Genomic DNA, 16,740 nt, shown 5'->3' with positions numbered 1-16,740 from the left:
ATTTAGATTCAAGCAAGCGTGGGGAGAAATAGCGAGAGGGCAACACTTGGAACAGCACTGAGCTCCCCACCCAGAAGAGCTCCGCAGCCTCAGCCTGGGATGCTGGTGGCAGGGAGAGGCATGTCCTTGGAATGCTGACAAGGAGCAGGAGGATGGGGGGAGGGTTTGGCAACATGGAGTATGGAAGGCAAGAGAGAGAGAAGTTGGGAAGGTGAGAGGGAGAGATGGCCTCTGGCCTCTTGCTGGGGGCAGCTCCAAAGCCCTGAGCACTCCATACAGGGGCCTCTGGGGACACTGCGGTCCTTCCAGTCGGAGTGGGTGTGCAAAGAGCAAGGGCTCCCGCTACTCTTTCTATCCCTATGAGTGCTGATCCAAGACTCCAGGGCTGAGGTGACCTCCCATCTGTCGCTGCTCCTCCCTGCTGGCAAAATGCAGGCGTGTCCCCCGGCAGAGGGACAGAATTCTAGACTCGGCCAGAATAGCTTTCAAAATGGAAAGTGAGAAAAAAGAAGTGTGGGAAGGAAGAAGGAAAAGCACAGTTGACCTTTTACACCACAGGTTGGAACCGCAAGTACAGGTGCACATACAGGTGCATTTTTTTTTTCAACTAAGCATACTACTCTAAAAATATGTTCTCTTCCTTATGATAGTCCTTATAACATTTCTTTCCTCTTGCTTACTTTGGTTTATGGATACAGTATAGAATCCACAGAACTTGCAAAAGAGCACGTAATCGTCTCCTTACATCTTCAGTAAGGCTTCCAGGCAACAGGTGACTCTTAGTACCTCAGTCATGGGAAGTCCAAACAAACACAGAGTTTTTCACCTTGAGAGTCAGCACCCTTAACCCTGCAATTCTTCAAGGGTCAACCTGCTTCTCTACTTACAGAGGACATGCTTATATATAGAAAAATTTCAAAGCATCCACACAAAAACATTTTAGAGTCCATACACACATTCCATAAGGTTGAGGGTACCATCTATACAAATATCACCTCTGTTTCTATTCACTACCACGGAACACACTGGGCAGGAAATTAAGAAAGCAATGCCACTTAGAGTAGCACCAAAAACAGTAAAATATTCAGGCATCAGTTCATTGTAGGAGAAGTAAGACTTGTTCGCTGAAAAGTATAAAACACTGCTGTAGGCGAGTAAAGACCTCATGGGAAAAGCCACTGTGTGCATGTATGGATGATTTACTGTAGTTCCTACCGCAATACTACAGAGAGATCTACAGAGTCAATACGGTCCTATCAATATTCTTCCTCTGCATCTTCTTTTTTTTTTTTTAAGATTTTATTTATTTATTTGACAGAGAGAGATCACAAGTAGATGGAGAGGCAGGCAGAGAGAGAGAGAGAGAGGGAAGCAGGCTCCCTGCTGAGCAGAGAGCCCGATGCGGGACTCGATCCCAGGACCCTGAGATCATGACCTGAGCCGAAGGCAGCGGCTTAACCCACTGAGCCACCCAGGCGCCCCTCCTCTGCATCTTCTAACGCTATCAATCGCTTGCAGTACACTGCCTTTCAGACATCGTCATTTTCCTCTCCTAAAGATACATAGGGCCTTGTTCATATTTTCCATTGACCTATTTTTCATTTTCAAGTGACGGAAAACTATTACAATAAATGGTTTCATCTCCTTATCTGGTGGTTCTCACATCTGTGCCCGCTCTGCCTTATTTTCAGATGATGGATCTGTCTCCTGATCAGGGGTCATTTCTCCCATGAGATCGCCAGACCCTGTTCCTTCTACTGCTTTCAAATAAGTGCCCCTGAGTTGCAGACCCTGCCTCGTGGAAATTGTATCAAACAAGATACTGAGTTACGATAGAAGAGGTTTGGGATTTTGGAAGAGCTGAGGGGGTGCCTGTGTGGCTCAGTCAGTTAAGCGTCTGGCCTCAGCTGACATCATGACCCCTGGGTCCTGGCATCGAGCCCCACATTATGCTCCCTGCTCGGCACGGAGCCTGCTTCTCCCTCTCCCTTGCTGCTCCCCTCCTTGGATTCTCTCTCTGTCTCTCTCTGCCACTGTCAACTACATAAATCAAAACTTAAAGAAGAGATTGAGAGCTCTTATGCTCCTGAACTGCCAGGGAATTGATGACAAGGACCACAAAGGAGCAGGCCAATATGCCTTGGGGCTTCTCGAGTTGCAAATGGGCACGTGCAAAGGCAGGATACATGGTTTTGGAAGCTACCTCAGCAACACATTTGGCCATCACAGCCCCAAAATCCATGATCCACCAGTCACTCTGTGCACAGATTATCCTGCTTTAACTTTGGCCGATGGCAATTATTTCAAGAAACATCAGAGGATCCCATAAGAGCACATCCAACAAATATGGGAATGACATAAAGGGTTGTATTCCTAAATCAGTCCCCCAAATCATAAATCGTACCCAATATCAAGTTTACTCACATTTTCAAGGGTCAAATTTTGAGGTACCAGCAAAGCACCTGAGATCCCGGCAACACTAACTGCAGGAACCTGCTTCCCACAGGATGACATGCTCTGACCCAAACAAAACATATATTATCTCTGAGTTTTCTTCTTTTAACTTTTGTTCACGTATTTGACAGAGAGAGACACACAGCGAGAGAGGGAACACAAGCAGGAGGCGTGTGAGAAGGAGACGCAGGCATCCCGCTGAGCAGGGAGCCTGATGTGGGGCTTGATCCCAGGACCCTGAGATCCTGACCTGAGCCAAAGGCAGACACTTAACCACTCAGCCACCCAGGTGCACACCATGGAGCTCTTTGGGGTGATTTCCCATGGCCATGCTTACATAGCTGATGTGACCACTTCTAGGAAATGAGGCCAAATTAATCAATGCACTCTAAATTTGGTTCCTTAAATAGATCTACACACATCAGATACACCCTCCTGAGAGCAGGCCAGAGAGGGGCCTTCCCAAGGTGCACCAGCTTTCAGGTTTTCTGAACAGGGTCTTCACTAGATGTTAACAAGGAAAATTGACCTGGGTACTTCCTCTTTCTTCTTTCTCTCTTTCTTTCCTTCTCTCTCTCTCTCTCTTTCTGTCTTTTTCTTTCTTTCTGTTTCAACCTTCCTCCCTACATCCCCTCTCTCTTCCTCCTTCCTTCCTTCCATTCTTACATTTTCTTTTTTCTCTCTTGCTCCCTCCCTCCTTTCTCTTCCTTCTTTTCTTTTCTTCCTTCCATCCTCCCTTCTCTCCTTCCTTCCTTCTTCCTTTCCTTCTCTTCCTCTTTCTTTCTTTCTATCTGCCTTTTTTCCCTCTCCCTCTGCCCAGCAACCTTGTTATACACAATAAACAAAGAAAGAAAGAAAGAAAGAAAGAAAGATCAATCGTAAAAAAGAAGGCATAAAAAATCAACACCAAGATTTGACATGAAACTAATACATGCTGGGACCCCTGGGTGGCTCAGTTGGTTGAGCGGCTGCCTTCGGCTCAGGTCATGATCCCAGCGTCCTGGGATCGAGTCCCACATCGGGCTCCTTGCTCAGCAGGGAGCCTGCTTCTCCCTCTGCCTCTGCCTGCCACTCTGTCTGCCTGTGCTCGCTCTCTCTCCCTCTCTCTCTCTGACAAATAAATAAATAAAATCTTTAAAAAAAAAAAAAAACTAATACATGCTGTATGTTAAGTGTAGCAGATTTTTAGTTTTTTAATGATTTCAAGGGATACCTAGGAGGCTCATTTCTTTAAGTGTCAATCTCTGGCTCAGGTCAGGATCCCAGGGTCCTGGGATAGGCCCCATGTGCAGCTCCCTGCTCGGTGGTGAGTACGCTTCTCCTTCTCACCCACCCTCACCCCGGCCACCACTCCTGCTCTCTCAAGCACTATCTCTCACATGAGGCAATAAAATACTTTTTAAACACTTTGGGTGAGCCCGGTGGTGGGTATTATGGAGGCCATGTATTGCATGAGGCACCAGGTGGGGTACATAAACAATGAATTCTGGAACACTGAATGGAAATTAAAAAATAAATAAAAATTTTTTAAAAAAACAACAACACAGCAAAGGAAACAGTCAACAAAACAAAGAGGCAACCCACGGAATGGGAGAAGATATTTGCAAATGACAGTACAGACAAAAGGTTGATATCCAGGATCTATAAAGAACTCCTCAAACTCAACACACACAAAACAAACAATCATATAAAAAAAATGGGCAGAAGATATGAACAGACACTTCTCCAATGAAGACATACAAATGGCTATCAGACACATAAAAAAATGCTCATCATCACTAGCCATCAGGGAGATTCAAATTAAAACCACATTGAGATACCACCTTACACCAGTTAGAATGACCAAAATGAGCAAGACAGGAAACAACATGTGTTGGAGGGGATGTGGAGAAAGGGGAACCCTCTTAAACTGTTGGTGGGAATGCAAGTTGGTGCAGCCACTTTGGAAAACAGTGTGGAGATTCCTTAAGAAATTAAAAATAGAGCTTCCCTATGACCCGGCAATTGCACTACTCGGTATTTACCCCAAAGATACAGATGTAGTGAAAAGAAGGGACATCTGTACCCCAATGTTTATAGAAGCAATGGCCACGGTCGCCAAACTGTGCAAAGAACCAAGATGCCCTTCAACGGACGAATGGATAAGGAAGATGTGGTCCATATACACTGTGGAGTATTACACCTCCATAAGAAAGGAAGAATACCCAACTTTTGTAGCAACATGGATGGGACTGGAAGAGATTATGCTGAGTGAAATAAGTCAAGCAGAGAGAGTCAATTATCATATGGTTTCACTTATTTGTGGAGCATAACAAATAGCATGGAGGACAAGGGGAGATGGAGAAGAGAAGGGAGTTGAGGGAAATTGGAGGGGGAGGTGAACCATAAGAGACTATGGACTCTGAAAAACAATGTGAGGGTTTTGAAGGGGCAGAGGATGGGAGGTTGGGGGAACCAGGTGGTGGGTATTAGAGAGGGCACGGATTGCATGGAGCACTGGGTGTGGGGCAAAAATAATGAATACTGTTACGCTGAAAATTTTTAAAAGAAAAATGAAAAAACAACAACAACTACAACAACAATGCAATTGTCCTCTCTGGAATCAACCAACTCAGGGGCCTACTTTCCTGTTCCTGTTCCTAGTCCACCCTCCATTTCTCTTCATTACCTACCTGACCCACATCCTTCCCCAGGAATGGAGACAGCTCAGAGGCACTGCTGACCCTGGGAGGTGGGGCCAGAGAGAAGTCTACACATGGTACAGTGGGCTGCCTTTGGAGTCAGCCATAACGTAGCTACAGGCACTTAGAAATGGGCCCAATGTACCATTAGGAATGAGCACTGTGACATTCGGTGGTATAGATTTTACGTGTGGGATTGACATCATCTTCCTTGCACACCTATGTGTAGACTCAAGCAGCAGACCATGGGATCAGAAGATTGAAAGAAAACCATGTCAATGGAAATATACTAAGTTACCAAAGTTACTCTGACGTGTAGAGCTGTTTTGTGTGTTAGCCCTGATCTCCACCACAGAAGCCAGAAAACATTCAACAGGGTCTCCACTTGCCTTCAAATTCAATCTGAGAATACAGTAATTTAAACTGTGAACCCAAACCTTCCATTTTTTTTTCCTAACCTGTGTTGACTACCAGGGATTTCAATTGCCCTTTCCCATTTCCAGTGAGACTGCAGTGAGGGCAGACATATGTGGTGCATCCAGGGAACATTCTGTTTCTTGGTCTCTTTCTGTTCTTAGTGTGCCAACTTTATTCGGCCAGTGCACTTCTGAGCGCACATGGGAAACCCAGCAAATACTAAAAGGGTACGGTCTCTGGGTTTCTCTTGGGAAATGGAGAGCAACTATTAGGATTCTCCAGGGGCTCAGAATGGCTCTTGATCTGCAAGGACCAAGCTGCCCCATCCTTTCTTTCTTTCTTTCTTTCTGTCTGACTTTCTTCCTTCCTTCCTTCCTGTCTTTCTTTTATTTTTTTAAAAGGTATTATTTACTTTTTTGGCAGAGAGACAGACAGCACAAGTAAGCAGAGTGGCAGGCAGAGGGAAAGAGAGGGAAGCAGGCTCTCTGCCAAGCAAGGTCTCCATGTGAGGCTTGATCCCAGGACCCTGCAATCATGACCTGAGCTAAAGGCAGCCACTTCACTAACTGAGCCTCCCATCATCCTGACCCCATCCTTTCCTTCATGGGGGGTGGGGGGGTGGGCAGGGATTTATCCAGATTCCTGACACACGCACCTATTTCTTTTTTCTTTTTTTTGTTTTGTTGTGTTTTGGTTTTTTCTGTGTGTGTCTTTGTTTTTGTTTTTTAGCTAGTCTCCATCATCCACGTGAGGCCCCTGAGGTGAAGAGTTGCATACTCTACCGAATGAACCAGCCATGTGTCCTTTCATGCACATTTGATGTCCAGGCACATATCGTGATTTTCATGTTGGCAAAAATAGATCAAACTCTGGGAATTGCCTTCCATCTGCCCTACTCCCTCTGGGCATGTTTCCTGAGTTGCTGGTGTGTGGGAGTCCCATTTCCCACCCCACTGATGGAAGAGCCTGTTGGAAACCATACCACATCCCCTGGGATCTCTTTTATCCTTTCCGTGTAATCCTCTCTGGTTCTGTGTGTCTGTGCTCCTAAAGACACCTCTGACTAGGACTGCCCTGGCTCCTGGAGCTACTTTGTACCCAGTTACCCAGTCTGAGAGAATGAGGTGTAAATGCCATATATGACCACTAGGCCCATTGAACTCCCCTCCCCAAAGGCACTCAGACGCCCATTAAGATGTACAGGAGGGCGAAATCCCCTTTGCTGGCCTGGGGGAGACTAACTCAGGAACAAAAGTTACCTCTCGGTTCTCTTGCCCCTGTCAGGACAAACTTGCCCCACAGCGGTTGTTGAAAACCACCCCTTTCGCAGCTGTGAACTCAAAATGGTCACAGACTTAAGGAGAATAGCCATGGCAATCATTCAAGATGATTGCGCAATAGGAAATGGTCAGGACTTTGCTTTAAGTGAAGAGTTCTGTCACTGTAGCAAGAGTAAAATATGTAACAAGAAAACTTAAGATGAACAGCCTTGTTGCATCCAACATTACCACTGAGAAAAGGAACAGAGAAGACACTGATAAAGAGACAATATTTGCAGATTAAATACCCAATGAGGACTCCCATACGCAAGACATAAGGGTACTTTGAACTCACTGAATGGGCAGAAGGAACACTCTGTTAATAAAACGCCAGCATAAGACTCGGATACACATGTTACCAAAGAAGACACATGCATGGTTCATAAGCCCATAAAACCGTCATCAATGTGACTAGTCTGCAGGGCAATGTATGCCAAACCAGGGACCATTTTCCACAAATGAGTGTGATTCTGTACAAAAGACAAAGCCAGATGTTGCTGAGAAGCATTTCTATTCTTTTTTTTCTCTTCTTTTTTTTTTTTTTTGTTTCAGATTTTATTTATTTATGGAGCAGAGTGAGAGAGCACAAACAGGGTAGAAGCACTGGGAAAGGGAGGAGCAGGCTCCCTGCTGAACAAGGAGCCCAATGCAGGGCTGGATCCCAGACCCCGGAATCATGTCCTGAACCAAAAGCAGACACTTCACCAACTGAGTCACCCAAAAGGCCCTGGCCACTGACTTCTTAGATATGATACCAAAATTCTCACTAATGAAAGAACAAATTGATAAACTGGACCGCATCACAATTTAAAACGTTGGTGTTTCAGAAGACATTGGTGAGAGAACGCAAAGTCATGTCACACATAGAGAGCAACTAGGTGTAATCTCCATACCTGCTGAAGGTCTCCTAAGAGAACATTGAAAGAACGCTCAAAAGTCAACAGGAAGAAGACAAACAATCCAATTTTAAATGGGTCAAAGAAAAGTGCCTGGGTGGCTCAGTGGGTGAAGTGGCTGCCTTTGGCTCAGGTCACCATCTCAGGGCCCTGGGGTCTAACCCCCGCCCCCCTCCATCAGTCTTCCCGCTGAGCAGGGAGTGTGCTTCTCCTCTCCCTTTGGCCTCCTCACCCCACCCCACAGCCCCACTCTTGCTCTCTCCTTCCCTCTCTTGCAAATAAATAAATACAACCTTTCAAAAAGGAAATAAAATAAGATGGATTCAAAGATTTGTAAAAACACTTAACAAAGAATACACATGGAAGGCATCAAAGAACACCGCACGACCTACATCATTAGTTATTAGGAAAATGGAAACTTAAACCACTATCTGTCAATGAAAATGGCAAAAATGAATGGAGTCTCCATTCTGAGTTGTAGCAAGGAGGTGAGGGAGCTAGATTTCTCATACACTGTGTATGGGAACATTAAATTCTACAACCACTGCAGAAAATAGTTTGGAAATTCTTTTTCTTTCTTATGTTTGGTTGACTAGAGACAGAGAGAGTAAAAGTGAGTGGAGGGAGGGGCAGAGGGAGAGGAGAGGCACAGAAGCTCATGTAGACTCCCCGCTGAACACTGAGCCCTACCTGGGGCTCTGTCTCACCACCAATGAGGTCATGACTTGAGGCAGAATCAATGTCAGATGCTTAACTGACTCAGTCACCCAGGCACCCTAACAGTCGGGAAATTCTTCAAAATATTAAACCTATACCTAACATAGACCATCACCATTCCACTCGAATGGAAAAAGAAAAGGTACATTCCAAAACAGCTACTGTCTATTTCTAATTGTCATTCATCTCCATCCACAGAGGAATGACCACCACAAATTGTGACATATCCAGCTCATGGAATACTATGCGGTTTCGCAGAGTAATCTCTTCGCATACGTAACACTAGGGGAAGACATTTTCTTTTGCTCTGATAATTCCTCAGAGGCAAAAAAACATCAAAACAAAATAATTTACATAGCATACGATTGTGTTAAGAGAAAACCTTAGAAATTGCAAATAATTCTCCTGTAAGAGAAAGCCAATCAATGCTTTCCTGACATGCGAATGGGAGGGAGGAATTGCTAGAAGGAAAAGGAAACTTGTGGGGGCGATAGATACATCCACTACCGGGGTGATGCATATTTATGTTCAAACTTAATAGGCGTAGGACTTTAATTACATACACTTTACTGCATGGAAATTATATCTCAATGTCCCTGTAGAATCGCTTTAAAATACAAAAAAGACCTTTTGTACCCTGAAACTCAGTAAGTGGTTTTGATAATTTCCCAAAAATTCAACCATATGATTTGCAAGCTCAAAGGAGGCAATGCATCATTTCTTGGGATATGAAAATGAATTTATCTATCTTTATCTCAACCTCAAGAGAACATAAACGGAAGCCACAGTATAGAAGCATGTTTCTCTCTGATAAAAGGACTTTTCTCCAGAATTGGGTATCATCTAGTCTGAGAAGATAATCAAAAGAATAAAAGAAATGGCCGAAAGACTCGAAATGAAACTTCACAAAACAAGACATATCATTGGTTCTAATACTAGCACACGAAGAGACACACAACTCTTTAGTCACAAGGGAAAGAAATCAGGATACACTGAGATACCATAGCATATGGTAATTGCTTCATAAGCATAGGAAAACCCAATTGGATACCTGCTACATTGGTTTCTTTTTTCTTTTCTTTTCTTTTCTTTTTCTTTTTTTATTTTTTCTCTTTTTTCTTTAAGCCGGGACCCAACATGGGGTTCCAGTTCAGGACCCTGAGATCCAGACCTGAACTGGGATTAAGACTTGCATAGTGATCTGTCTGAGCCAAACAGGTGCCTCCAGAAAAGGTTTCGAATGATCGCTCCTCTCTTCACTACAGCTGTGACCTGTGACAAAGATCTTGGGAAGCTTGGTCGTCTTTCTGAGTATTTTTTTTCCTCATCAGGAAACGATACCATCTGAGTGACAAGATAGTTCCTAATATTAAGTATGATCACCTGATACTGTACAGGAACTATACTTTTTGCATAGAAGATAGTTGACCTGGAATTCTCCTTGACACGTTTTCAAAAGCACAGACGGACAACTGTCAAAGAATAGACAGGCTGTTTTGAAATAAATATCCTTTCCCCTTTTCCAGAAAGAAATCATGTACACATTAAAGAAAAAAAAAAATAAAAATGGAGAGGAACCAACTTGCATGGAACAACGTTCCCAAAAACCTGAAGCAGGTCTACTTTCCATTCGAGGAGACCAGAGATGAAAGTCTTGACTAGGTCCAATCCTGGCAGTCTTCTCCATGTGGAGGGCACTGAGAAAGTCCACTCTGGCCCTAGACGATCTGGACTAGCAGACAAGTGCTCCTCAGAAAGATCAACAACGACTCAGCTCGAAACGGCCTGAGCAATCTGTGCAAATGTGCGTGAGTTTAAGACCAGCTCCACTGCAGAGCCAGGATTCGCCCCTGAATCTAAGCCAGGATGTTGACAGATACCATTTCCAAAATCTCTGTTACAGGCCATGGCACGCTCCACAGGTGGGAAATCAGGTGCATGAATATCAATTGAGAGAAGTATCAATTTCACCACTCAAGAGGCATTACTAAATAATGTCCACCAACTACTAAAATGCAGGCAAGTTCTCATTCAAAAGCCATGTTTTGAGGAACACAGAGTTCTACATCTTCATGATTTGGGGTTGGAAGCTGGTTGCAAAACCACACCAGCAACCCAAGAATAAACAGATAAACTATAATTCAGCCTCTTAAAAGCTTTTTGTTTCAAGGGACACTATCAAGGAAGTGAAGTGAAAAGACAATCCACAGAATGGAAGAAATATTTTTCATCGTATATATCTGATGAGGTCTGCTATCTAAATGCATGTAAAGAACCCTCCTACAACTAAGCAGTCGGTAAAAAGACAGCCAATATAGGAATGGGGAAACGAGCTTGAGTAGACTTTCTCGAAAGGACAATCCCATTGCAACAATGAACACATGAAAAGATGCTCAATTTCATTAGTCCTTAGGAAAATACAAACCTAAAGCACGGTGAGATCCCACGTCACCTCCACTAGCATGACTTCAAGCAAAGAGACAATACATGTGTCGGGAAGCTTGTAGAGAAATGGAATTCTTACACATTCCTGGTGGGAATGTAAAAGGGTGTCCTTGTTCTGCTTTGGAAAAGAGGCTGGCAGTTCCTCAAAAAGTTAAACACAGGGTTCCATATGACGCAGCAATTCCACTCTTAGGTAAATGGCTAAGGAAACGGAAATGAAATGTCCACCTAATGGGAAAACAAGTCTACCTAACACAGACATGCAGTAAGAAGAATACTGACAGAGTTGGGACAGGAAACAGTTTTCTTCCCTTTCTTTTTTTCCTTTTGTAAGACTTTATCTATTCATGTATTTGAGGGGGGCGGAGCGTGCAAGAGAGAGTGAGAGAGAGCATGAGAGGGGAGAAGGCCAGAGGGAGAAGCGGACTCCCCATGGAGCTGGGAGCCTGATGCCACACTTGGTCCCGGGCCTCTGGGATCACCACCAGAGCAGAAGGCAGTCGCTTAACCAGATGAGCCCCCAGGGGCCCCAAAAACGGTTTGGAAGTTTCATTGCATACACTAAGTCTGGGTTCTGTTTTCTGTTTTCCTGGGGGTTTTTTGTTTTCGTCTGTCTCGGGTTCTTTCCTCGTGGTTTTTTGCTTTCTTTTGTTTAGTGTTTGCTGTAAAGAAAGCTTTATTTACTACATACATCCTAAGAAAGTATTGTAAATGGAGGAAGGTCCGAATACTTTGAAAACCTTTTCAAATACAAAGCAACTAAAGATGGCTCAATTGCTAGCATGTTTCTCTTGTGTTTTAACGGCTAGAGAAAAAACCTAGAGAAGACCTGGAGAAGAACATCCAGATAGGCTTTGACTTTAGACATTTCCCTCACCAGAAAGCCTTAAGATCTGTGGAGCCGCTATTGAGAAGTGGGATGAGTTCATGAGAGCCCTTAAGAACACCTGTTGGGAAGGGCGCCTGAGTGGTTCCTTTGGTTGAGCATCTGACCCTTGGTTTAGGATCGGGTCATGGTCTCATGGGTTGTGACACTGAGCCCCTTATCACATACTCTCCCTCTACCCATGCCCCCATTCTCTCTCTCCAAGAAATAAAGAGAAAGAAAAAAAGAAAAAGAACAAAGAAAACTTCGTGGGACGCTATTTCTGCCTGACCTTATTCTACACACATAAGAGAACGAACAACGAGAACTATGCTGAGACAATGTTTTAGAAAGAGAGGGGAACTGTGGTATCAGCACAAGGGTAGACAACGACTGACAGTGGCCACTGAGGGGTGGGCCCCATCAGTGGTCACCTTCACGAGAGACCAGGCAGCCCTGTTGATCGGCATGGCCTCGGCAACTGGAAGGCAGGGGCTCCCCAGGTTCCGCTGAAACCCTGGACAATCCATTCAGTTAGTGCAGGTGCAGACCAGTAGCTGGCATTCTGGGTGCTCCCTGGGTCATTCCAGTTGGAGTCGGAGCTATGAGCAGTGCCTTTGGCTCCCACCTCTGGCATCTTGAACCTTGGTTGTCTCTCAAGGGCTGTGGGCTGTTGCTCCAATTGTTCCCAACAGTAAGTAAAGGATTCCTGTAACCTCACCCCTCAGTCCTGATTAAACCAACTTGATGTTTTTTACCCACTGGTTTTTTACCCACCGTGGGTTTGGGTTTCTTCTCCTCGGTCCCCAGCTCTACCTCTTCTGCCACAGGTCGCCATGGCAGCCCATCCTGGCCCTCTGTCCGAGGCAGGGGCAGAAAGCAGCCTCCAGGAAGTCAACCGGCAGCTTCGGTCGCAGCTGGAAAAAACCGGCCAGGACTTCCTAGACCTCAAGGAAAAATTCCTTGTATCCGAAGCTACGGCCTACTCCCTGGCCAACCAACTGCAGAAATACAGTAAGTCCTGCATAGTCTTGGTCCCCAAAGCCATAGCTCTGTGTTCTCCTTCTGAGAAATGCAAAGCCTCTCCAGATGCTGTCTCCCCCATTTCCAATGACACCACAAATTTCATTCTGACCCCAGTCCGTGAAAGGTAGAAGTGGGAATTTGACCCTCCATTTGCTGAGGATGGGAAAACTGAAGACAAGTATGTTAGCATCCTCCCCAGGTTAGCAGTGACCTAGAGGGTGGCTTAGAGTTTCCACCCCAGTTCTTGATTCCTGGTACGGACCCAGAGATGACTGGTCCTGTCAGGACCCTGTCTGTCCTGTAGCAGTCCTTCATCTCAGTTGCTGTAGGACTAAGGAACTCCATCAGGTCTCGGTTCTCTGATGTCCCACCGGCAAAGCACCGAGCTGGCTGCACTGCAGAAATATGCTGATGGTCAAGGCGGCACCGGGGTTGTGGGGAGGAGGGAGGACTACAGCGGGTGACACTACGTGCTTTCAAGGAGATGGAAGTGGGGTCTGCCTTCCCTGAAACTGCGGTATCTATGAGGGATGCCATCCACACAGGGACTCCCCAGGTGAGAGGGAACCCGTGCTCATGGTTTTTCCTTCCAAGTCCACGGAGGCCATCTGAAGCCCAGTGGTAACGTTGGCAGCATTTTGGGGAACACAAGACAATCTGTGTGACCTCCTCTCTCTACCCCTGAGCTGGAGAACCTTCAGTGATGCGGCAAAGTCAGCAGGCCCAGGCCGAGGCCACCAGACGCTTGGCCAAGTGAGAATGAGGGTGAGTGGGGGACACCACAGCCCCAGACACCGCCCAAGCCACTGTGTGCGCTAGGCCCTCTCCTATAGGCAGCCTGAATTGGGGAGCTCAGCTGCCTGTTCATTGAGGAGGGGGCTTCGGAGACAGAAGGAATCCCGAGATCGGGGCACGCGCACATCCCAAGGACAGGAAGGAATCCTGACAATGCTGAGGCTGAATTTTTGCCATTTTCTCACACTTTGCCTTCCATACAGCAAGGGAAGGTAGAATGAAAAACAACTGAGGCGTCCCACCACTATATGTTGGTTGTAGGCAGACAGCTTATCCCTTGAGTCTACAGCTCTCAGATAGTGACTGTACTCAAGGAGCTCCATGGAAGGAAACATGCCCAAGGAGCCTCCTCTACATCAGGACCTGGATTCTGTAATAACATGGACTTTTGGTCAGGGGTGTTTGGAAGAGTGCATATGTTTTGCATGTGGGAGGTCTGTAAATAATCTGTGGCCACTGGATGAACTGTGGACTGGATGGAAACTCCCTGTGGTCAAGAGGAGTGCAATTCCTTGAGCCTTGGATCATGGGCTGGACTCAATGACTTGTTTCTAATAAACAAAACACACAGGGGGAAAAAAAAACTGAGGCGGCAAAAAGAAAGAATCGAAACCTGCTCTTTAGGAAAGTGAAGAGATGATGACCTTTCATGGAAGGACAAGCCAAGTTTTGACTACAACTTTCCTGATAATCATCACCTGAGAGAAGCCAGTTGTAAAGATGTTGAAAACAGTTACCACCCGAGGGCTTGGAGTGGAGGTAACACAGCACAGGGATGAAGAGCATGGGCTCTGGATCAGTCTGCCTGGACTCAAATCCCTGCTGCCTATCTTCCTGTGCCTCAGTTTCCCTCTCTGTTAGACTACTACGGTCCTGCGACCTACTTCTCTGAGTCACAACAAATACTGAGGAATTTCTCGTCAAGCTCTCATAGCAAAGCCTGGAAGCATGTAAACTCTGTTCATAATTCTACTGCTTCTACTTCCATAAACTTTATTAGGATTTGGCCATGTTCCTTTCAGGTCCCTCTGGTTTCTTGCCTTCTAGTTTACACTGGTGTATCTGGATGAAGTTTTACCATTGAGACACTTGTGCAGTATAAAAATCCCAGCTCAGGGGACCCATTGGTCCTGGCATCCTGGGGGCTTTACTTAAGGTCCCTCCGTAGTGTTCAATGAAGAGGCAGCGAGGCTTGCTAGAGTGGCCAAGATTGCGGCTGGTGTCAGGGGACACGAATTCTGACTCTGCCAAATACCAGTTAATCATGGAGTGGAGCTCCTCTCTGTGTCTCGGGACTGCTCTTTCCTGGCCTCAAAAACGGGGAGTGATCCAGTGTCAAGTAGTTGGGAGACTCCAGAATGAGGCGTGGAGCTCCCAGCACACAGCCTGGTTGCCGGGTTCCATTTGTCCTGGGGTGCAGCCTGCCTCCTCCCTTGAAAGCAGTGGGCATAGCAGCATGTCCAGCTTTCCACTGAGGCAGGCATCTCTGTTTCTCAGAGTGTGAACAGTCCAGCGACCTCATCAACTCCGTGCTGGGGGAGAAGGTGCTGTGGGAGAAGGGCAAGCGGGCAGACACGTTGCCTGAGAAGTTCAGGTAAGGAGGGCCCTGTGTGGGAGGCTGGAGGGAAGCTGTGGGCCCCTCTGACTGGCGGCAGCAACAAGTCTGGGCCCGGAGAAGGGCAGAAACCGTCATGGCAGGCACGTTATACAAACATATCTAAGACAATTTAGACCACAGTGATTGGTAAACAATGGACTCCAGTGACTCAGAGCCTCATTCTCTCTTTTTAAAAAGGATATCACAGCGGCACCTGGGTGGCTCAGTGGGTTAAAGCCTCTGCCTTTGGCTCAGGTCATGATCCCAGGGTCCTGGGATGGAGCCCTGCATGGGGCTCTCTGCTCAGCGGGGAGCCTGCTTCCCCCTCTCTCTCTGCCTACTTGTGACCTCTGTCAAATAAATAAATAAAATCATTTAAAAAAAAAAAAAGGATATCAAAGTCACCAAATTCAAGTGGCAAGGGACCATTTGTGACCTTTGGCACTGTGAGCACATGAACAATCTTATGAGATCAACACTTCATTTACCTTTCACACTGTCAGGACCTGGCTGACGACAGCCTGCCAACCTCTCTTCCCGCAAATGCTGTCTTTTTGACCCTGTATTTGTCTTATTACTGGCTTATTTCATTTAGCATTATGTATCCTATCTCCATCCACGTCACTGCAAATGGCAAAATTTCATTTTTAATGGCTAATATCCCACTGTATATTACTCAGCCATAAAAATAATGAAATTACACACACACACACACACACACACATACACCCAACCCCTTCATCCATTCATCAGCTGACAGACAGTTGAACGTTTTTGTAATTTGGCTCTTGTTGATAATGCTCCACATATCCCTTTGCATGGGTATTTTTCAATATTTTGGGTAAACACTTAGTAGTAAAATTGCTGAATTATATGGTAGTTCTATTTTTTAACTTTTTGACAAAACTCCATACTGTTTTCCAGAGTGGCTTCACCATTTTACACTCCCACCAGCAATGCAAGAGGGTTTCCCTTTCTCCACATCCTTGCCAACAGTATTATTTCATCTGTTCTTGAGGTTAGTCATTCTGACAGGTTTGTGTCGATAGCTGATCGTAGTTTTGTATATCCCTAATCATCAGTGATGTTGAGTATCTTTTCATGTGCCTGTTGGCCATCTGTATGTCTTCTTTGGAAAAAGGGTTATTCATGTCTCCTGCCCATTTTTAATTTCAATTATTCATTTTGGGGGTTTTGAGTTTCTTAAGTTCTTTATATATTTTGGATACTAACCCTTTATCAAATATGTCACTTGCAAATATCTTATCCTATTCTGTAATTTGCCTTTAATTTGTTGTTTCCTTCATGGTGCAGAAGCTTTTATTTTGACAAAGTACTTGATAACGACATGCAAAAGAATGAAAGTGGATCATTTTCTTATATCATACACAAAAATTAATTCAAAATGTGTTGAAGACCTAAATGTGAGACATAAAAACATAGGAGAACTATAGAAGTACTATAGGAGAACTCAGGAAGTAAACTCTGACATTGGCTGTAACAACTTCTAGATATGTCTCTTGATTCA

General features: G+C 45.3%; 1 protein-coding gene across 1 annotated transcript; it reads left to right on the top strand.

Moving 5' to 3' along the window:
• The first annotated feature begins 11,856 nt into the window (after positions 1–11,856).
• On the top strand, positions 11,857–15,411 carry LOC125099123 (putative neuroblastoma breakpoint family member 5). Its single transcript, XM_047728495.1, has 2 exons — positions 11,857–12,808; positions 15,113–15,411. Exons 1-2 carry the CDS (start codon positions 12,631–12,633, stop codon positions 15,211–15,213), a joined length of 279 nt encoding a protein of 92 aa, XP_047584451.1. The 5' UTR covers positions 11,857–12,630; the 3' UTR covers positions 15,214–15,411.
• Positions 15,412–16,740: the final 1,329 nt, after the last annotated feature.

Source organism: Lutra lutra, chromosome 4 (assembly GCF_902655055.1).
Source record: "Lutra lutra chromosome 4, mLutLut1.2, whole genome shotgun sequence".
In the NCBI taxonomy this organism is placed as follows: Eukaryota; Metazoa; Chordata; class Mammalia; order Carnivora; family Mustelidae; genus Lutra; species Lutra lutra.
This window is presented reverse-complemented; position numbering and strand designations above follow the sequence as displayed.

Excerpts from the sequence above, each read along its gene's own strand:
- LOC125099123 (XM_047728495.1), top strand. The coding sequence starts at position 12,631 with ATGGCAGCCCATCCTGGCCCTCTGTCCGAGGCAGGGGCAGAAAGCAGC. Across the intron at positions 12,809-15,112 it reads CAACCAACTGCAGAAATACA|AGTGTGAACAGTCCAGCGAC; the intron begins GTAAGTCCTGCA and ends TCTGTTTCTCAG.